The sequence below is a fragment of the Hypanus sabinus genome, chromosome 4 (assembly GCF_030144855.1).
Source record: "Hypanus sabinus isolate sHypSab1 chromosome 4, sHypSab1.hap1, whole genome shotgun sequence".
Classification (NCBI taxonomy): domain Eukaryota; kingdom Metazoa; phylum Chordata; class Chondrichthyes; order Myliobatiformes; family Dasyatidae; genus Hypanus; species Hypanus sabinus.
The window spans coordinates 75,359,537-75,383,332 of record NC_082709.1 but is presented as its reverse complement, the minus strand read 5'-3'; the positions used below and the strand labels follow the sequence as shown (position 1 = coordinate 75,383,332).

The window sequence follows — 23,796 nt, the reverse complement described above, 5'->3', positions numbered from 1 at the left end:
GTTGTTTTGGTCAATTTGTATGGTCCTAATTTAGATAATCCTTTTTTTAAAAAAGGTATTTGCTTTATTGAATGATTTAAATGAGTATGTGTTGATAATGGGTGGGGATTTTAACTGTTGTTTAAATCCTATGGTTGACAAGAGCTCAACTAATCAGTGACTTCCAAATCCTTCTGTGTCACTTATTAACTCCTTTTTGATTAATTTTGGGTTTTTTGAATTATGGAGGCACTCCCCCCCCCCCCGATAACAGAGAATATTCCTTTTTTTTGCATGACTATAAAAAATATTCGAGGATATTATAATTGATCCCCACTTTTTGCCTAGTGTTAAAAACTGTGAATAGACGCTATTTCTATATCTGATCATGCACCTTTGAGTTTGTCCTTTGAATTTGATGATGTCATTCTTGCTCATCCACCATGGTGCATATCTCAGACTTTATTGCAAAACTCTGATTTTGTTAGTTTTATTGAAAACCAGATAAAATATTTTCTTCTTTTTAATGATATATATCCAAAGTAATTATATGGGATACATTTAAAGCATTTTTACATGGTCAGATTATTTTTTATTCAGCTAAACTTAAAAAACAGACTAAAGTAGAACTAGATAAAATTTCAAAACAAATTAATGATTTAGATATCTATGCGACTTCCCTTAATATTGATTTATTTAAACAAAGGGTGGAACTTCAATCACAATATAACCTATTATTAACTCATCCAATTGAAGGCTATTTGCTTAAGTTAAAGAGCCAATTTTATATGTTTGGAGATAAAAATAATAAACTGCTTGCATCTCAATTAAAAACAGCTGGAGCCAAAAGGCAGATTTTGAAAATCCGTAGAAAGGATGGTACCCTGGCTCAGGGATATGAAGAAATTAAGATTTTTCAAGATTGTTATACTGAAATTTATAAATCTCAATGACCAGTAGATTATTCTGAAATGAATGCCTTTTTACGAAAGATTGCTTTTCCTAAAATTTCTGCCAAGGATCAAAAAGCTCTTGATGCCCAAATTACTGAATCCAAAATTCATAAAGCTGTTTTTTTCAATGCAGTCAGGAAAGGCCCCTGGACTTGATGGTTATCCTGTAGAATTTTATAAAAAATTTGGAAAATTGCTTTCTCCATATATGTTGGAGTTGTTCAAAGATTCTTTTGTTCTTTTGTGAAAGGTGATTTACCCTCTACTTTTTATAAGGCTTCTATTTCTTTAATTCTCAAAAAAGATAAAGATCCTACTGATTGTGCTACATACAGACCTATTTCATCATTGAATGTTTATGCTAAGATTCTGTCAAAGATAATGGCCAATCGGTTGGAGAGCTTTTTGGGCAAAATTATTTTTAGAGATTAAACAGGCTTTATAAAGGATCACTATTCTTTTTCAAATGTTCAGATACTATTTAACATTATATATTCACCCTCTTCTAAAACCCCACAATGCATTGTATCTTTGGATGCTGAAAAAGCGTTTGATCAGGTCAAATGGAAATATTTATTTCATGTTTTAGAAAAATTTGGTTTTGATGTTAATTTTAATAATTGGATTAAATTGATATATAAGGCTCCTATTGCTACTGTTGTCACTAACAACTGTAGGTCTTTTTTTCAGCTATCACGGGGGACAAGACAAGGTTGTCCATTAAGTCCTTTGTTATTTATTTTAATATTAGAACCCCTTGTTATTGCTCTTCGTGAAGCCAAAAATATTCATGAGATTTCTGTGAATGAGACTTTGCACAAAGTCTCTCTTTACACTGATGATTTATTGTTTTATATATCTAAGCCTGATGAATCTATTCCTGCTTTGCTAAAATTATTTAATGAATTTGGAGATTTTTCAGGATATAAAATAAATTTTAGTAAAAGTGAATTGCTTCCTTTAAATGAATCAGTCTCTATATATGATAATATTCCCTTTAAAGTTACAGATTCTTTTAGATATTTAGGTGTTTTAATTACTAAAAATAATAAGGATCTTTATAAAGTCAATCTTGTTCCCTTAGTGGACTTTAAGAAGTATTCATTTAGTAGATGGAGTCCACTTACATTTTCACTTATTGGTCATACTCATATAGTTAAAATGATGATTTTACAAAGATTTTAATTTTTTTTCAGAATATTCCTGTTTTTTGACTATGAAGTTTTTTGATCAGATTGATTCTATTATTCTATCTTTTATTTGGAATAATAAAAGACCAAGAATTAGTAAATATCATTTACAAAAGTTGAAAAAGGATGGAGATCTTGCTTTGCCTAATCTAGGAATGTACTACTGGACTGTTAATTTGCAATACATGTCCTTTTGGTTATATTGGGTTGATAGGAATGATCGGCTAATTTGGATAGACCTGGAACTGTCAGGGTCCGGTCCGGAACCATGTTCCGGGCTTTGATCCGGTCCGAGGGCTCCGGACTCCGGGTCCTGCAGTTGTCCCTCCCATCACCCGTGATCTAGTTAGGACCCTCCTGGTTCAAGAAGGCACACCTGTAAATCATTGAGCTGCAGGTGTTTATAAGGGGCCTTGGGACTGGGACCAGGCCGGTGGTTGTTTTGTTCTGTTTCCTGTTTCTCTGCCGGCTCTGAACTCGTCTCTGCATTCTGTTATCCTGCCCGGGCTCAGACTTATTCTTCATCATGCTTCTCTGCCCGTACCAGTACTGCCAGGTTGGTCCGCTGTCCCACCTTTCCCCCCATGCACTGGTCCCGCTTCTCAACTCGGTTTTGTTTTTCACTCGGTCGTGCTGTCTGCCGGCCTTTTCCAAATTTCCCGTTGTCATGGCTGTTGTGTTGGTCAACCTGGACCTATGCCCGTTTCTACCCCTTGCCCCGTCGGGCACATCTGGCTGACCTGTCTCGGCTCGGCGGTGGTTCTACCTGCTCCTATTCCTTGCCTCTGTCGGGGGGATCCGGCTGACCCGTCATGGCCCAGCAGGGGTTCTGCCCCCTCCTTCTCTTCCACTCAAACCCTGGGATAGTGCCCCGCACCCGCCTAGGGGTCCGCGTCGTGCCCAGGCCTCCGGTGTTTCCGCCTGGGAGGCATCCCTACCTGGGATACATGCGGCCTGCCCAGGGAGGGCTCTCCGCTAGCCTATCACCACCTAGACCTGCCTGCCTGCCTGAACCCCGGGGACCTGCCTGCCTGCCTGCCTGAACCCAGGGACATGTCTACCTGCCTGCTTGAACCCCGGGGACCTACCTGCCTGCCTGAACCTCGAGGAATTGCATGCCTGAACCCAGGGACATGTCTACCTGCCTGCTTGAACCTCAAGGACATGTCTGCCTGAACTCGAACTTCAGGAGCCCGCTCCGCTCTGCCTGCCTGATTTCAGGAGCCGCTCCGCTCCGCCTGCCGGAACTCTATCTGCCTGAACCCCAGCTACCCTTAAGTGCCATGGCATCCCCATCCTGTCCTCCCCCTAGTACTTCAGTGCCTGCGTCCTGCGTTCGGGTCCATCCGGCCCCTCCTGACAGGAACTGAGAGCTGTGAAACAGTTTTATTTAACCTCATTATTGGGAGTTGCTTTACCTATACAATTAGCTAAAGTTGTTATTTTAAACCTATATCTGGTGATATGCACTCTTTATAAATTTGGCTCCAGTTCCACAATTTTTTTAATCTTAAAAGATTTAAACTTTGTAGCTTAATTTATCATAATTACTTTTTTAAACCTTCTTTGAGTGAACCAATTTTTTACTTTGGAAAAATAAAGGTATTCTTTTTTGGATTTATTTAAAGAAGGCAGATTGATGTCTTTTGAACAATTAATCAATAAATATTCTCTCTCATATTCACACTTTTTACAATATCTTCAAGTTAGACATTTTTTACAAAAATATTTAATTTTCCTTACATATTGGAGGCTGACTTGTTAGATACTCTTATGAGTATGAACCCTTCAATGGAGGGTTCTATTGGAAGAATTTATAATTTATTATTACAATGGGATAAGCATCCTTTGTTTAAGATTAAACAGGATTGGGAAAAGGAACTTAATTTGACATTTATATGGGAGGATTGGACACGGATTCTGAAGTTGGTTAACTCTTCTTCGATCAGTGCTAGTCATTCACTGATTCAATTCAAAATTGTACATCGTTACCATTTGACTAAGGAGAGACTCTAAAATATTTCCCAATGTTGATAGTTATTGTGATGTAAAACTGAGATAGCTATGTTGACACATATGTTCTATACTAGAACAGTTCTGGAAGTCAGTCTTCTCAACAATTTCTAAAGCCCTCAGAATTAACCTACAACCTAATAAATTGACTGTGCTTTTTTGAATAATTCCTCAAAATATCCATGATATTTCTGTGTCTGACCAACACGTTATTGCATTTGTTACATTGATAGCTAGGAGGGCTATTTTTCTGAAGTGGAAGGATATATCAGCTCCTACTTTGTCACAATGGTTCTCTCAAGTGATACTGTGTCTTAGTCTGGAGAAAATTAGAAGTTGATCCTTTGAACCTTTATGTGACTTTAAGAACAGATGGGGCTCATTTGCTTGCTATTATCATTTGAGCTAATTGATAGATCTTCTCCACAATCTAATTGTAAAATTTTTTGATATATTTTTCTTTCTTGTTGGTGGTTTGATGTTTTTTTTAGAAGCTTTTTGTATGACGCAGGGCTCCAGGGTTTTTGTTTTATTCACAAAATTTTCAATGTTTAAGATAATTTCTTTATTTTCCCTTGAGGCATTGTAAGTGTTGTTACTTTGATGTACTTGTGTTATTCTTGAATAATATAATAATAATAAAAAGATTTGAAAAGAAAGCAGTGACCAGGGTTCAATTCAGTTCCTGCTGCTGTCTGTAAGGACTTTGTATGTTGTCCCTATGACCGCATGGTCCTCCCAGTGCTCCGGTTTCCTCCCACTTTCCTAAGGTGTACAGTTTAGCAGGTTAATTGGTCACATGGGTGTAATTGACTCCTGGGTGAGAAGGGTCTGTTACTGTGCTGTACTTCTAAATGAATGAATTATTCAGTTCCGGGCTTCCCCTTACTGAGGGGGGAAGGGGGTCTGAATGCTCCCCAGACCCTGCTCTCCCAGGCAGTGTCTGGATTCCAGCACTCGGATCTGCTGAGCTGGATGAGGCACCTTGTTGCCCTCTACCCACCCCGTTTGAAATCTGTCCCACTGTGGAAGCACAGCACTGAGCGTCTCCATGCTGATGTGGCAGCTCCCACTGAGTCAGGGCTTTAGAAACTCATGTCCCACCACAGGAACCTCATTCCTGCTCATTATTAAACAACAGCTGGGCCCGGCTCATGGATCCTCACCTCTTATTTCTCCAGATGCTGCAGAGTATGCGGGCCTTAAACTGGATCATGAACGCTCTGATAAGCAAAGACTTTGGGCCTCGGGACAGTGCACCAGCTCTTGGTACGTACCTGCCTCAGTCTGCACACACAGGGAAAAGCTCATCAGGACAGGTTTATTCTAAACCATCCCAGGTGCTGGGAGACTAATGGATCCCATTTAAGGTGGAGTTGGAAGGGTTGGGGGGATGGGAGGGAGCATGAACCAACAGCAGCAGATGAGATAGCTCCTGTTGGACTGTTGGGACTGAATACCAGGGTGCAGCTCGATCTATGGTTACCTTTTTGAGCCTTGTACCATGTCCTTGTAGCCCCACATGCAAGTGCGGGGAGATGCCAACAAATTTAACTTAAATTCAGCAGCAGTGTTGAAGTAATTGTTACCACACATCACTCAACCAGCTGCCTTATCTCCTTCCTGTGCACTGCCTTGTCAACTACCATATTTCTGTCAGCAACAGTGGTGTCATCAGCAAATGTGTAGATAGCATTGGAGCTGTGCATGGCTACACAGTATTAGGTTCAGAGAGAGTATGGCAGGAAGCAAGATATACCACCTGGAGGTGCACTAGTGTTGATGGTCAGTGAGGGGGAGATGAGGGCTTCCAGCGAGGAAGCTGAGTATCCAATTGCAGAGGGTGCTACTGAGGGCCAGGACTTGGAGACTGACGATACGTTTGGATAGAATGATGGTGATGAACACCTAGCTGTGGTCAATGAACAGTTGTACAGGTGATCCTATGTAGGCTTATAGTAAAAGTATCTGCTGTCAGTCTCTGTGGTGATAGGGGAAATAAATGTGTCCAGATCCTTCCTGGGGCCAGAGTTGACCTATCCGCAAAAACCAGGCTTTTCCAGTGACCAGCCATTTTAATTCCAATCCCCATCCCCATTCCAACATGTCTGTCCATGGCTCTTCTACTGCCATGATGAGGCCACTGTCAGGGTGGAGGAGCAACACCTCATATTCCGTCTGGGTAACCTCCAAACTGATGGCATGAACACCAGTTGAACTAACCTTACCCCTCACCCTTCTCTCTTCTTCTGTTCACTATTCTGGCTCCACTCTTACCTCTTCTCTTCTCCTCACCCGTCTATCACCTCACCTGATGTCCCTCCTCCTTCCCTTTCTCCCATGGTCCACTCTCCTCTCCTGTCAGACTCCTTTTTCTTCAGCACTTTACCTTTTCCACCTTTCAGATCCCAGCCTCTTACTTCAACCCACCTACCTTCCTCCTTACCTGACTTCACCTGCCACCAGCCAGATTGTACTCCTTCCCCTCCCCCACCATCTTATTCTGCAGTCTTCTCCTTTCCTTTCCAGTCCTAATGAAGGGGCTTAGCCCAAACCGTCAACTCTTTATCTCTCCCCGTAGATGCTGTCTGACCTGCTGAGTTCCTCCAGCATTTTGCATGTGTTACTCTGTATTTCCAGGATCTTTTGTATCAAGGTTGATTTGCACCATAAACAATCTCTGGAAGGACATTGTTTGTGACTGCCTAGGACAACATAATGCATTTGTATGAGGACTCCTGCCTGGCTGAGTTAGGGTCTACATATGGATGCCACATGCAGCATATCAATAACAAAGTCATTCACATGCTGGAACTCAGACATGAGCAAGAGCATTCAGAGATTCTACTGGAGATGGAGATCAGAAGCTATTGTGGCCTTTCACCCAGTCAAAGAGAAGAACCCTTTCTCCACATCTGAACCTTTGCTAAGATTTCTATTCCTGGTCTATCCCAATATTTTTTACTTAATTACTTTGCAATATACAGAGTTATGGTCACTAAAACCAAAATGGTTCCCATGGACACTCCCTCCACTTCACCAGCTACCCAGCTACACTCCCCATGCCAAAGATCAGTAATGCTGCTTTCCTCATTGGAGGCTTATCAATTTACTGTGTCTTCTGGACTCACCTGAAGCATTCCACCCCCTCTGAGCAATCCCATTAATAACTGAGAAACTGAGATCCCCAAGTACCTTGGGGTCCACATTCATAGATTCTCCAAAGTTGCCAGAGAAGTTGATAGGTCTGTTATCAAACTTATGGTGTGTTGGCCTTCATTAGTCATGGATTGAGTTCAAAAACCACAAGGTAATATACAAGCTTTATATAACTGGTTATCCCACTCTTGAAATATTGTGCTCAGTTCTGGTCACCTGGCTATAGGAAGGATGTAGAAAGCTTTAGAGAGGGTGCAGAGAAGATTTGCCAGGGTTCAGGCTGAACTAGAGGGCATGCCTGATGAGGATAGGTTCCCACTATGCACTTGCCAGTAGGTGTTACTAATCTACATTTGGCGGATTGAGTATCATGAGATAGTGGCCAAGGGGACTGATGTGGGCCTGCAGACTTGGTGGGTGGATGTTGATATGCACTATGTTCCATGTAGGTGTGCTGTAAGTGGAAGTTTGTTTCCAGAACATCTCCAGGGTGCCCAATAGTTGAGCCATTGCTTCCATAACTTATGTTAATGATTTCTGATTTGCATGCAAGGAGAAAAATAAAGGTCTCGGCCAATGATAAAGTGATCATGTGTTGAGTGTATGAAGGAAGATTTGGGCAGAAGAGTAACAGACAAAATTTGATCCTGAAAATAGGAGGGTGAGGGGTGACTTGATAGAGGTTTACAAGAGAAGAGGAATAGTTTCGGTGGGCAGCAGAGACTTTTTCCCAGGGCAGAAATGGCTAATATAAGGGGACATAAATTTTGAGGTGATTGGAGGACAGTATAGGGGGGATGTCAGAGATAGATTTTTTTACACGGAGAGTGGTGAGTGCATGGATCAAGCTGACGGGGTAGTGGTATAGATTGGTACACTAGGGGCACTTAAGAAACTCTTAGGTATGCACATGGAATTTAAAAAGATGGAAGGCTACATAGGAGAGAACTGTGAAATAGGTTGAAAGATCAGCACATCGTGGAGCGAAGGGTTTGGACTATGCAGTAATGTTCTATGCTCTAGAAGTAAAAGAATGAAGAATGTACAACAAATTGTGAGATATTGAGTAAGAGATTTTGGAGTTAATGTCCACTGATCTGTGAGTCAGATCTGTGGGTATTGCTGGTCAGTAGGATGGTTAGAAAGATGTGGGGTGTCCTTGCTAGGCAATGACCGGGACACCAGAGCAAGGAGGGAAGGCAACAGTATATAAATCCAATTAGGCCACAGCTGGACAACCGTGGACAGTTCTGGGCACCACATTACAGGAGCAGTGTGACTTACTGGAGAGGGCTCAGAAGAAGACTCCTTGGGCTGGAATGTTGTAAATTAAGAGGAAATTTAAAGGCTGCAATGGTTTTTCTTTGGTACAAAGAAAACTGTGGGAAGACTTAACTGAGGTGAATAAAGTTCTGATGGACTCTGATAGATGTAGTAACAAGAAGCTATTTCCCTAAAAAAACAGAGGGTAGAGATTAGAAGTCATGGGTTGAAGGGCTGGAACAAAAAGGATGATTTTATTTTTCTCTCAAGAAGATACTGGAACTGGCAGTTTGTTGAAGGTGGTGGGGGAAGAATCCCCCAGCACATCTGAACAGGCTTGGTTGTGTACTTGCGGAGCTGTGATTTGCAGAGCCCTGTCATGGACACTATGGGATGGGTGACCTCCTGGGTGCTCGCCTTCCTGCAACACTCCTGATGTTGTTCACTGTTGTCTACTTCTGCTACAGTAATTACTGACCATAGGAACATAGAAGAAGAAGCTGTTGATGAAGAGAAGGAATTGAAGCCCCTGTACCACATTAAAGCTCGCGACTTGATCTATCCAGACAGCAACATTCAACGCTTCCCTGTGCCTGATGAGATGGTCCCCTGGCAGGTAAGGAGCAAGTCTGAGATTAAGACTGCCTTCATTCCTCTTTCCAGACATTGTTGTATTTGAACAATTCAGTATTAGAAATGGGGAATACTCAAAATGCTCAGCAGGTCAGGCAGCAACTGTGAGGAGAGAGGCAGAACTCTAGCAAGAGGGCATGTGCTATATAGAGAGAGCAAACTTTGGTTGTTTTCTCTGGAACGCTGGAGGCTGCAGGAAGACAGTAAGACCATAAGGCCATAAGACATAGGAGCAGAATTAGGCCATTCAGTCCATCAGGACTGCTCTATCATGCCATCATGGCTGATTTATTATCCCTCTCAACCCTATTCTCTTGCCTCCTCCCTTTGATGCCCTTACTAAGCAAACCATTTAAAAATACCCAATGCCTTGGCTTACACCACCATCTGTGGCAAAGAACTCTCCAGATTCACGACATTCTAGCTAAAGAAATTCCTCCTCATCTCTGTTATAAATTTTGTCTTTCTATTCTAAGGCAGTATCCTCTGGTCCTAGAGTCTCACACTACAGGAAACATTCTCTCCACTCCACTCTATCCAGGCCTTTCAGTATTTTGTAACCCCGTAGAGGTTTATATTTCCTCTGTAGTTATCTATAAGGTTCAAACTAGTCTGGCAGTGAGATGAGAAGCAGCGCACCAGCTCCGAAAGTGGAGGTATGGTGAGGAAGGTCAAGGCCAGTAAAAGCAAGCAGCAAGAAATTAATAGATATGCTGGGACAGATAGTTTAAAGTGTGTGTATTATGGGTAAAGGTGATGAACTTAGAGCATGGATCAGTACATATAAATATGATGTTGTAGCCATTACAGAGACTTGGTTGAGAGTGGCGCAGGAATGGGTGCTTAATGTCCCAGGATTTTGATGTTTTAGGAAAGATAGAAAAGGAGGTAAAAAAGTGGAGAGGCGCATAGCTGCACTACTAATCAGGGACAATATCACAGCTACACTCAAAAGGGACATAATGGAGGGCTTGTCCACTGAGTCTATACAGGTAGAACTCAAAAATAGGAAAAATACAATCATTCAATGGGATTGTACTACAGACACCCCACCCACCCCAATAGTGACTGGGACATCGAGGAACATTGCAAGCAACTAGAGGGATATGTAAGCAGTTTAAGGAAAGGTGTAAAAACAACCATATTGTTGTCATGGGAACTTCGAATTCCCTACTATAAACTGGAACCTTCATATTGGATGAGTTTTAGATGGGGAAGAATGTGTTAGATGCATTCAAGAGGGTTTCTTCATTCAATATGTAGATGGTCAACAAGGGGAGGGCTGTACAGGACCAGTAATGGGTAAGGAGCCTGGCCAAGCAACTGACCTGTTAGTGGGTGAGCAGTTAGGAACTGTGACCACAACTCCTTAAGCTTTAACATAGCTAGAGATAAGGATAAGTATGGACCTTTCAGCAGAGTATTAAACTGGAGCAGGGCAAATTGTGAGAGCATTAGGCAGGAGCTTGGGAAAGCTAACTGTTTCTGGGCAAGTCCACATCTGACATGAAAAGGGTGTTTAAAGACCAACTGCAGTAAGTACAGGACAGGTCTGTTCCAGTCAAAAGGTGGGACAAGGATGACAAGGTAAGAGAACCTTGGATGTCCAGAGAGGTGAAGAGTTTAGTCAAGAAGAGAAAGGAGAAGTGTATAAAACTTAGGAAGCTAGAGCCCTTGAGGATTATAAAGAAACTGGAAAAGAACTCAAGAGAGGAATTAGAAAAGCCAGAAGGGCCACAAGAAGTCCTTGGCAGGTAGGATTAAAGAGAATCCAAAGGCATTCTATGCATACATCATGAGCAACTAAGTTTATAGTAGGGTAGGATCGCTCAAGGATAAAGAGGGAGCATTTGTTTGGATGTGGATGATATGAGTGAGGTCCTTAATGAGTACTTTGCATCATCATTTACCAAGGAAAAGGACATGGAGGATAATGTGATCAGTGCTGAATGGATTAATATGCTAGGGCATTTCGAGGTAAAGGAGGAGGTAGTCTCAAAGAGTAGTTAGGTGGATAAGTCCTCAAGACATGATGGGATATACCCCAGATTATTGAGAAAGGCAAGAGACGAGATTGCTGGGTCCTTTGTGTCCTCTCTAGCCATAGGTGAGGTCCTGGAGAACTGGCAATTAGCCAATGTTGTTCCACTATTCAAGAATGGAACCAGGGATAATCCTGGAAACTAGTCACATGTTAGTGGCATGGAATTTACTGGAGAGAATTCCTAGGGATAGTATTTATGAGCATTTGGCCTACAGTAATTAGGGGGACCGAGCATGGCTTTGTGCAGGGCAAGTTGTGTGTTAGTAACTTGATAGAAGGTTTTTGATGAGATGATAAGGGTGACTGATGAAGGAAGAGTTGTGGAGATGTTGCCTATTTGGATCTTAATAAGGTGTTTGACAAGATCCCTCTTGGGAAGCTCATGCAGAAGATAAATGTGCATGGGATCAGTGGTGGATTGGCCAGTTGAATTCAAAACTAGCTTGTCCATAGAAGATAGAGTAATGGTTGAAGGGACTTATTCTAGTTGGAGGTCTATGATCAGCGGTGTTCTGCAGAGATCTATACTTGGACTTCTGCTGTTTGTGATGTATATAAATGAGCTGAATAAAAATGTTATAAGTAACTTTATAGAAGATACAAAGATTGGTGGTCTTGTGGATAGTGTAGAAAATTGGCAAAGAATACAACAGGATATAGATCAGTTGCAGAAATGGGTGGAGAAATGAAAACTAGAGTTTAACCCAGTCAAATGTGAAGTGTTACACCCTGGTAGGTCAAATGTAAAGAGACCATACATTGTTGAAGGCAATATCGTTAACAGTGTTGATGAGCAGAGAGATCTTAAGGTCCAAGTTCATCGCTCCCTGAAAGTGGCTACACAGTTAATGAGACCTATGGCATGCTTGCTTTTATTGGTCAAGGTATTGGGTTCAAAAATTAGGAAGTTATGTTGCAGCTTTATAAAACTTCAGTTAGGCTGCATCTGGAATATTTTCTGGTCACTTCATTAGAGGAAGGATGGCAAGATTTTGGAGAAAGGGCTGAAGAGGTTTACTATGATGTTGCCTGCGTTAGAGAACATGTGTTTAACAAGAAGACGTATAAACCTGTGTTGTTCACTCTGGAGCAGCGGGAGGCAGAGGGGAGATCTGAAAGAGGTTTATAAGATTATGGGAGGCATAGATAGAGTAGACAAACAGTGTATTTTAATCCAGGGTTGAAATGTCTAGAGGGCATGCATTGAAGTTGAGAGGGGGTAAGTTCATTGAACATGTGAGGAGCAACTTTTTGACACAGAGTGGTGGGTTCCTGGAATAAGCCTTCTGGGGTGGTGGTAGAGGCAGATACATTAGGGATTTTTAAGAGACATTTAGATAGGGAGGTGAATGTGTGGGAAATGGAAGGATCTAGTCATTGTGTTGGGCAGTGGGTTGAATTTAGTCAGCCACTGGTTCAGCACAATATTGTGGACCGAAGAGGTTGTTCTAGTGTTGTACTCTTCTGTGTTCTATGTTCTTTTTCTCAGGGTTGAAATGTTTCTTTTAAGATGAGAGGGGTAATGTTCAAAGGAGCTATATGGGGCAAGTGTTTTTTGAGAGAGGAGGATGGCTGGAATGTGCTGCAAGGATGGAGATGGAAGCAGATAGGATAACAATGTGTAAACAGACATGTGAAATAGATAGGGAACAGAGAGATGTCAATCATATGCAGGCAGGCGAGATTTGTTTAGACTGGTGCTATGCTCAGCATAGACATGGTGGGATGAAGGGCCAGTTCCATGCTGTACTGTTCTCTGTTCTACAGGTACACCATATGGAGATAACTGATGAATCAAATGTAACCCTTAGTTCAATATTGGCAACATTCCTATAATTCTGGAAATTCCATAATCATTCCATGAATTCCTTTTACAGGTTCATTTTCCTGAGTACAGTCCACCTTCTTACACGGCAGAAACAGCAGAAGGCAATTGGCCGAGAAGGTAAAGTGGAAATGAATGTAATTCCTCCTGTGGATTATGGTTGTGGGTGCACAGAAACCTCATGGAGGATATTGTTTGAACTGGGAATCTCCTTCGGCAGGACAGGCACAAAAGCAGGCCTGTTCAGCTCGGGGTTGTCAAGCTCACCAGGCTGTCCAGGGATGGTGTGGGGGATTGCAGGGTAGACGGCAAAGGGCATGACTGCCCTTGGGATTTGTGGTTTACAATTGGGCAAAGACAAGAGTTCTCTTCACCTAGCCTTTTGCTGAGGGAGTTGTACTCTGCATCCAACCGGGATTTGTTTTGCCTTTACCTCAAGGCTCCCAGTTTGTGTTTTTGTTTATTTTTATATAAAAATAATTTTATTTACCATTGAATAGGAAGCAGTTAAATAAAACCATTGCCCTCCTTATCCAGTTGCCTTTTTTTAATTTCCTTAGGCATCCAAGGCTGCACTTACCCACCTTTCCTGTCGCTTTTAACTGGAATATACTTTTGTATATTCCATTAAAAAATTTATTTGAAAGTCTTCCACTGTTCCTCAACTGTCCCACGTGCAGCCTGTGTTCCAAGACTCCTCCCCTCCTTCATCCTGTTACAGACTCTCTTGTTTCAGCATTATACACTGGTTTTAAATTAAACTATTGCACCCTCTCTTTGTATGAGAAATTCATTCATACTGTGATCACTCTTTTCAAGAGGATCCCTAACCTCAAGATGATTAATTTTATCTGGTTCATTGCACGATAGCATTTTCCCTCGTAGCTTCACTCTCTTGCTGCTCAAAAGGCTATCATGCATGTATTCTATGAAGTGCTCCTCAAAACAGAGTCGATCAACCTGATTCACCCATCAATGTGCAATTTAAAGACCCCTGTGGCAACTGCCGTTCCATTCTTATGTGCATCTTGGTTTCGTACGCATGCCAGTGTAATGTTATTATTAGATGGTCCATAGACAACTCCTGTCAGTGACGTTTTTCTCTTTGATATTCCTAATTTCTACCCAGATGGACTCAACATTCTGCTCCTCTCACTATCATCCTGATCTCATTCTGAATTAAGAGTGCCACCCCCCCCCCCCCGCCCTTACCTTACCTTCTATCCTTCTGAATTACCTGATATGCTGGGATATTTAAATCTCAGTAATCTCCAACTTGCAACCACGATTCTGTAGTGGCCACTAAATCATACCCCTTTGTAATGATTTTTGCCACAAATTCGCTGAAGTTGTTTTGAATACATTTTTGGAATACAAGGTGGTGCTAGTGATCGTCAGTGATGTTCCGTGGGCTACAGCCAATTGTTCCAAAATTCTTTTAAATATACCTTTTTTGAATTACTCTCACCACAGCTTTCAGCATGTAACTTCCATCAAAGCAATGTACTTTAAAATCAGTTTAATAATCTTCAGATCTCAGGATCTTCTGAAGGACACTGTGGGCCATCCAGGTAACACACCTTTAAGAGAACAAAGGTCATCACCATGGCCGGAAGAGAGGTGGGGAGGGGAAGGACTGCAAGCCAGGTTGAAATGCAGAGAGATGACGCCTCCTCTACCCAGCATCTTGTTGGCATATGTGCTGTTGCTAGAGAACAAAATTGAGGACCTGAGGGCAAGACTGATGTATCAGAGAAAAATGAGATCCTGTTATATTCTATGTCTGATCGAGATGTGGACTTCTCCAGATATGCGATATAAGGTGATCAGACTCAAAGGCTTCTTGATTTACAGAATGAACAGAACCGCAGATTCAGAAAAGGAGAAGATTGTGTTTTATGAAAACTCTCATTGGTGTTCCAATGTGACGGTTTTTTCCAACATGGAACACCTTATGAACAAATGCCATCCATTCTCTTTATCTAGGGAGTTCTCATTCATGACCTGACTGCAGTTTACATACCACCAGCGGTCGCCTATACTGCATGATGCCGTCCCCAAACAAGAAACAGTTTACCCCAACACATTTCAAATCATAGTCAGAGACTTCAACCAGGCTTGTTTGAAGGAAGCCCTGCCTAATTACCATCAGCATATAACCTGTACACCAGATGTCCCAACATACTAGGGATGCCTACTGTTCCATACCCAGACCACATCTCAGGAAATCTGATCACTCGGCTGTCCTTCTTCTACCTGCATACAGGCAGAGGTTAAAGAGTAAAGCTCCAGAGATTAGGACAACAAAGAGGTTCTCACAGGAGGCAGAAGATGAGCGATGGGATTGCTTCAATTGGTGGATGGAGCTGTGTTCAAGGACTCATCCGAGGATCTGAATGAATGCACCGTAGTTGTAACATACTTCATTAAAACAGCTCTACACGAGTGTGTCCCCACAAAATCATTCAGAGTCTTCCCCAATCAGAAGCCCAAGATGAACCATAAGATCCAAAATCTGCAGAGCCAGATCAGAGGCGTTCAAGTCTGGTGACCAAGAAAGTTATGAAAGGTCCAGGTACAATCTCCAGAAAGCGAAGTGGAAATTCAAAACCAAACTTGAATCAACAAAGGATGCTCGACGGTTGTGTTGGGGCTTCAATACTATCGCCTCTATAAGGTTCAATAAACCAAAATAGGATACAGCAGGTCTTTGCCTCCAAATGAGCTGAATGCCCTCTATATTTGCTTCGACTGCCAAAACAGGGAGGAACAATGGCAAACTCCCACATCCCCCGATGATCCTATGATCAGTCTCTGAAGCAGACGTGTGAGCTGCCTTCAGGAGGGTGAACCCATGAAAAGCATCCGGCCACATACTGAAGACCTGGGCTGATCAACTGGCTGGTGTATTCACTAGTATCTTTAACCTCTCACTTTGGTAGTACGTGGTACCCACCCACAGCAATAAGGCTTCAATTATACTGGTGCTCAAGAAGAGAGTGGTGACCTACCTCAATGACTATCGTCCGGTAGCACTTACATCCACAGTGATAAAGTGTTTCGAGAGGTTGGTGATGAAACATATCAATTCCTGCCTGAGAAGTGATTTAGATCCCTTCCAATTTACCTACCAGAGCAACAGGTTCACAGCAGATGCCATCTGATTGGCTCTTCACTCAACTCTAGAACATCTGGACAGCAAAGGTGCATACACCAGGATGCTCTTTATTGTCTGGAGCTCAGTATTCAATACCATCATCCCCACAAAACTAAACAATAAGCTCCAAGATATTGGCCTCAATACCTCTTTGTGCAATTGGATCCTGGATATCAGTCAGTTTGGATTGGCAACATCTCCTTCATGAGCTCCATCAACACAGGTTCACCACAAGGCCCAGCACCCCCCCCCCCCCCACCGCTCATTCTACTTGCTTTACACTTCTGACTGTGAGGCTAAGCACAGCTCCAATGCCATATTCAAGTTTGCCAATGACATCACTGTCATAGGCTGAATCAAAGGTAGTGCTGAATCAGTGTAGAGCAGGGAGATTGAAATTCTAGCTGAATGGTGTCATAACAACAACCTCTCGCTCAATGTCAGCAAGGCCAAGGAGTTGATTATAGATTTCAGGAAAAGGAAACCAGAGATCTATGAGCCAGTCCTCCTTGGAGGATCAGAGGTGGAGAGGATTAGCTACTTTAAATTCCTAGATGGTATTTTTCAGAGGATCTGTCCTGTGCCCAGCACATAAGTGCAATTACGATGAAAGCACGCCAGCATCTCTATTTCCTCAGGAGTTTCCAGAGTTTTGGCATGACATCCAAAACTTTAACAAACTTCTATAGATGTGAGGTAGAGAGTATATTGCTGGCTTCACCACAGCTTTAAATGGAAACACCAAGGTTTTGAACGAAAAATTAGTGGATACAGCCCAGTCCATCATGGGTCCCAAGTGCAGAGCACGTCTACATAAAGTGTTGTTGCAGGAAAGCAATTTCCATCATCAGGGACCCCCGCCACCCAGGACATGCTGTCTTCTCGCTGCTGCCATCAGGAAGTAGGTATAAGAGCCTCAGGACTCACACCACCAGGTACAGTTGCTACCCCTCTACCATCAGGATGTTGAACTAAAGAGGATAACTTCATTCAACTTCACTTGCCCCATCTTTGAGCTGTGCCCACAATCAATGGACACACTTTCAAGGACTCTTCATCTCATGTTAACGATACTCATTGCTAATTTAGTTATTATTATTGTTTCTTCTTTTAGCATTTATAGTTTGTTGTCTTCTGCACTTTGATTGTACACTCTAGTTGGATGGCCTTTTGTTGATTCTGTTATAGTTATTATTCTATAGATTTGTCGAGTTTGACTACATCTCTGTCACGCTCCCGCTCCCAAGATCCATTGCAGGCAATCTCCCCTCATCTCTTCTTGTAAGTTAGCAGCAATGAGAGAGAATCCCTCCCCTTACCTGTTCTCAGGCTAGTGGCCAGTCTTGCCATTACCAACTCTGGAAATCCAAATGGCCTGAGCCAAAGATGACAAGCCTCCCCTACTGCACCACCACCCATAGATCCAAAATGTGGAGAGCAATGTACCAAGGGAGTAAAAACAACACAAGCCCCCTGTGGGTTCACCATCTCCCAGAGATTTGTGTCAGAAAGAAGGTCCTGACTTTTGCAGGCCTCGGCCTCCTCCTCTTCTCCCAAGCAGTGGGAGAGATAGCTCCAGGAAAGACAGACAGACAGACATACTTTATTGATCCCGAGCGAAATTGGGTTTTGTTACAGCCGCACCAATCAAGAATAGTGAAAAAATATAGCAATATAAAACCATAAATAATTAAATAATAATAATAAGTTAATCATGCCAAGTGGAAATAAAGTCCAGGACCAGCCTATTGGCTCAGGGTGTCTGACACTCCGAGGGAGGAGTTGTAAAGTTTGATGGCCACAGGTAGGAATGACTTCCTATGACGCTCAGTGTTACAACTCGGTGGATATAAGTTCCCAGCCTTCCCAACAAAGGGGAACCCTCACTAGACACATGGAAGGGGTTCATCTGAAGGTGAACCCCTTTTGGCCTCCATGTTGCTGAGAGTGGACAAAGCCAAATTGTGCAGTGTTTGCTGATCCAGCCAATTCAGCCCATCCTGTTTTATCCCCTATCCTGCTATGCCAAGAAGGAGACAGTGTTGGTCCTTACATTCAGTGGTGGCCGGGGCTTATGTTCACAGAGAAAGATTGGAGTTAGTTGGTGTATTCTCTGTGAAAATGTGTCTAAATGTCAATCTTTTGGAATATATTCTATTATTTGTTAATTATTTGTGATAATACAGTAGATGTCAGTTAATTGGGGCAGCTACTTATTTAAGACAACTCTTAAGGGACAAAGACTAATTGAGGAAGTAGCTGGATATCCCTTTGTTTATGTGGGACACTGTGTCACTTAACTGGGACAGGACACTGTTGCTGAACAGCTTCTAACTAGTGTCAGTCACATGCACTTGTGTGGCCATCAGACACCTCACCATGCTTAGTGCAAACAGTTTTTAAATAGCACCAGCTGTAGGTGTTTATGTTCAAAAAGCAGTGATTTTTGTCACTGATAGTTGGCAAGTAATATGCAGTGAGACAGTTCAGAACCGTTGTACTCACTGCAGTTTCAAGCATTCAGACTTGAGATGCCAGAAATGACTGTGTGTGAAAATGAAACAAACTTGTGACTTCAACAAGTTAGGAACTGTGAAGAATTTAAGGGTATCAACAATCATCTCGAATGTTACAATAACATTGAAGATTTGGAAGATGTAATCATCAAATGCATTGTATGAAGGCAGTCCATTATCCACACTAGGTACCTATGCTGATTTTGGTCACTTACAGTCTATCAGAAGAAGGCAGCAGCATACACTGGATGAATTCCTGTCACTATTAGGAAACAATATACAGTTTTATAATGCCATAGAGGTATTGGTAGTGTTCTAATTTATTCTGTATTTCATTTAAATATACAATTTGTTACTCAGATAAACAATACCTTTTTAACTACTTCCATGAAACATCAGCTAATTGGAGCAGTCGCTTAATTGGGCCAAATGTACCTGGTCAATGTGTTCTAATTAACCGGAATCCACTGCATTCCCTTATGTGATGTGTGAGTTATCTGTACTGTGTTGTGCACCTTGATCCAGGGGAAAGTTGCTTCATTTGCGGTATACATGTATACGGTTGAATGACAATAAATCTGTAAGTTTACCATCATCGTTGCCTGTCCAAGATGTTGTAGAAGGGTAACCATTTCTCTGAACTGGCATTAGGTACCTATGATGAGCAAAGAAAATATTACCAAATTGTTCTCGATTGTAACCTTGAGAATGCCAGACATCACTGGGGTCACTCCCTTCCCTGTCCTCAGTGCTCTTCCTACCACACACCTCCAGAGCCTCACAGAGTTCTTCTCTTTTTCAGGAAAACTGCTCCAATAGTGAAGTTTCCAGACAGTGGATTGGACGACAACTCTGACCCCGCTGAGGAACGCTGCCAGTGAGTCTCTTTCATCATGTTTGCTGCAGATCAGGGGTTCCCTGTCTGGGATCCGTGGCCCATATGGTTAATGGTAGGGGTCCATGGCATAAGAAAAGTTGGGGACCCCCTGCTCTAGATTATAGCCATTGGCACTTCGGTGTATGATTTGACTTGACAGAGACACGTGGAGCACAGCCCACAGTGTCCATGCTGACCATGCAACAAGGTATGTTCACAGTTACTGTCTGGAATCATTGAGCACTTTCCAAAATTACTCGATGACTTTTTATGCCTAGCTTACAGCTGCAAACCCGGCATTAAAGAAACATCTGAAGAGGCTGGGAATAGAGGGATACAGTGCAGCCAGTTTAAGTTGGCATCAAGGATTGCACTAGAAAGGTGGGCCAAATGGCCTGTTTCTGTCCTGTACTGTTCTATTCAATGTATTATGTAACTTTGGAATGCTGGCATAAACATAGACATGTGTGGATAAATATATTCCTTTCTTTACACTGCACTTGAAATTCAGTGTTGATACCATTGGATACCAGAGGCTCATCATGGACATTTTGTTTCCATATTCTGTGTGTCTTTTCTACTCTTGACAATTCTCTGGCCCTTTATTCAACATTTCCATCCTTCTGGAGTGTGTTCTGCAGGTCACTGTTCACTTTGTAGAAAGTCCCCTCTCTGGTTACCATCTTTCATACTCACATTATTATTGCTAGTTGATTTTGTCAGAGCCCTTCATCTTCCAGTTTTCAGGAGGTCTGCACCAAATTAGCCAACCTCCATATCACTGAGTCCATTAGCTGGTCCCATGTTGTGTGCTCCCCCACCCCCCACCAGTAGAGCCAGGCATATTACATTGTCAGGTTTTTGTGTAAGTCTGTGAGGGGTGTTCCGGTGATCATTGTCCTGACTGTCTATGATCGTTTCAGGAATCCAGTGGGAAGGACTGGGCTGACTGGAAGAGGGAGCCTGCACCGTTTCGGATGCAACCGTGCAATGGAACCTATCATAACTCGGTGAGAAGACTTCTCTTCTTGTAGTAAGAAGTCAACACTCCTTTATCACAGGCCAACGTAAGTCAGCTCATTGAGTCACAAGGAACTGGACTACCAGAGCATTGTGTGCAGGTCTGGTTACCTACCTACAGGAAAGATATCAACAAGGTTGAAAGAATACAGAGAAAATTTACAACAATGTTGCCAGGACTGGAGGACTTGAGTTATAGGGAAAGTTTGAATAGATTAGGACATTATTCCCTGAAGCATAGGAGAATGAGGGGAGATTTGATAGAAGTATACAAAATTATGAGGGGTATGCATTTTCCATTGAGGATGGGTGAGACTTCACAGGTTAAGAGTGAAAGGTGAAATATTTAAGGAGAACTTGTGGAGAACTTCTTCACTCAGAGTAGTGAGAGTAAGCAATGAGCTGTCAGTGGAAGTGGTGGGTATGATTGCAACATTTAAGGGAAATTTGGATAAGTACATGGGTAGGAGGGATATGGAGGGCTATAGTCCAGGTACAGGTCAACAGAATTAGGCCAAATAAGCCCAGATGAGCTGAAGTGCCTGTTTCTGTACAGTAGTGTCCTATGCCTATGATTCTTTGGACTACCAACAACTCACTTACTGTCTCCTTTCCATTTCTGTTAGAATCTCAATTTGGTCATCTCTGATGATGTGGGCATACCGTGCTGAGGGTCTCATATCTGACCACAGTTGTATCTAACTGTAAAAGTGTTTTCGCTGCACTTTTCAGCTACTGGTCTCCCAATCACTCACATTTGGGCTTTGCATCTTCCTGTGAGTTTGTAAGACGCCCTTATTAACCCTGTTTTCCTGCTAAACTTTGCCCATGGCAAAGTAGTGCAGAAGGTTGATCTGTGGTCTGTTGGTGAGCTCCTGTAGGTTTCCTTCCACATCCTAAAGAAATGCAGACCGGTGAGGTACAATGGCTCCATATGATAGTAGAAGTGGGAGAATAGTTGTGGAGTTAATAGACATGTGACTGAGAGTAGTTACCAGGGAACGTGGGAGGATGGAATTATTCAGTTTGCTCGATAGAGTTATGATAGACTTACTACACCTTGTAAGGAACAAGTAGGTCCCTTTGGTCCACGCTGCGTGCACTAAACACATTTTCGAATTAAACAGAATACATGATGGATATGTGCAAAATCCCTATCCCTCCATTTCATACATATTCATGTCTCTGTCTAACAAGTTCAAGATCAAATTTAATTCCATTCAACCATAAACATGTTGTAGAGCTAAACAAAACATCATTCCTCCTGGGCCAAGGTGCAAAACACAGTAAATGCAGCCACATAGAACACACAGCACATATAATTACAATAGAACATCCAGTTACAAAATAATAACAACAAATGTCCCTGGGTGTCATGGTCTGAAGGCTGATGGTTCACAGGTTCTTAAATGGCACTATCATATCTGCTTTCATGACACTTCCTGGCAGTGATTTCCAGGCACCACCACTCTCAGTGTAAAACAAAAACCTCATCTTTGAGACCAGCCAACCTTGACAAAGACATTGCTGAAGTCCATGCTGACAACATCTACTGCCATGCAGTATCAGCCAGAAGTATCCTGGTCACCCCATAATGTTATAAACTTCAATCAGGTCCCCACTCAGCCTCCACCAGTCCAGAGAAAACAATCCAGATTTGTCCAATCTTTTCTTATAACTATCTATCTTTCTATCTCTCTCTAAACTCTATTTCTATCCACCTCTCTCTGTCTCAGACTCTATTTAAACCATCTGGTGCAACAATAGACACAAAAAAAATTATTCTTTTTCACAAAAACTATAAAAGTTTATTCACACAAAGTACAAACGTTAAGCATTTACAAGACTGAATAAATTCAAATTAAAATATGATTACTACTGCCTATAGAACAGTCAGTTCTCTGGGGGAGGGCCCAGTGCTCCCAGAAGCCCCCCACTGTACCCATTGTGACCTCATGCTCCCTCTCCAAGGACAGCCAGGCATGAACATATCCTGGGAAGAGGGGCAGGCGATCAGCCCAGGTGGAGCCCTCGACTCTCCACCACCTAGACCCATGAATGGCCAACTTGGCCAGGCCCAGGTAGATCCCACTTCCAAACTCGGTGTGCAGGGCCGAAGTGCAAACAGAACCTGAGTAGCAGCCCCTTCAGATACTCAAACAGGGGCTGTAACCTCTCACACACCATATAAGCGTAGTACACTGACTCTTGCCAGCCACAGAATGGACAGGTGAACAGGGAATCAAGCATCGAGAGCAAGGATAGAAATCATTTCATTTCAGTTGAAGGTGAAATACATGTGCTTAGCTCAAGTTCAACCCAGAACTGAAAAATTTATTGTTTGCCCTATGAGTTATTAAAATTTATGAAAGAGAAAGAAAAAGTAATTTCAAGAAATGTAAGCTAAGCTTAACTATCTGTTTTTTTTTCAAGAAAGATTGGCTAAAAATTCATTCTCTACTCAAATTATTATATCTACAACTTACTGATTATGCTAATATACTAATAGCTAAGATACAATAGTTTTTATGCAGACCTAAAAAGTACCCCAAAGGTTCCTCCAGGGCAAGAAGGTTGAGAAAAGCTGCTCTAAGTGCTATCTATCACCATATATCTCTGTCTATCTCCATCTATCTAGCTCCCTATATTTATCTCTATCTCTATCTCATTTCAAAGTAAATTTATTGTCAAAGTACATCTTGTATATGTCACCATTTGCAACCTTGAGATTCATTTTCTTACAAGCATACACAATAAATCCAAGAAACACAATAGAATGAAAGAAAGATTGACTGCACCCAATAGGACAGACAAGCAGCCAATGTACAAAAAACAACCAACTGTGCAACTACAAAAGAAAAAGAATAATTTAATAATAAATAAGCAATAAATACTGAGAATATGAGATAAAGAGTTCTTGAAAGTGAGTCCTTAGGTTCTGGGAACAGTTCAGTGACAGGGGAGTGATGTTGAGTGAAGTTATCCCCTCTGGTTCAAGAGCCTGATGGCTGAGGGTCAATAACTGTTCCTCAACCTGGTGGTGTGAGTCCTGAGGCTTTTGTACCTTCTTCATGATGGCAACAGCAACAAAAGAGCATGGGCTGGGTGGCAGAGGTCCTTGATGATGGATGCTGCTTTCCTGTGACAGCATTCCATGTAGATGTGCT

At 42.2% G+C, this 23,796-nt stretch overlaps 1 protein-coding gene across 1 annotated transcript in view; it reads left to right on the top strand.

Annotated features, from left to right (window-relative positions):
- Positions 1-23,796, top strand: part of trpm2 (transient receptor potential cation channel, subfamily M, member 2) — a 172,491-nt gene that overhangs the window by 131,332 nt on the left and 17,363 nt on the right. Inside the window, exons 26-30 of the mRNA XM_059967444.1 lie at positions 5,317-5,404; positions 9,025-9,173; positions 13,112-13,179; positions 19,535-19,609; positions 20,533-20,619. Of these exons, the coding sequence (XP_059823427.1) occupies positions 5,317-5,404; positions 9,025-9,173; positions 13,112-13,179; positions 19,535-19,609; positions 20,533-20,619 (467 nt within the window). The remainder of the gene's footprint in view (positions 1-5,316; positions 5,405-9,024; positions 9,174-13,111; positions 13,180-19,534; positions 19,610-20,532; positions 20,620-23,796) is intronic.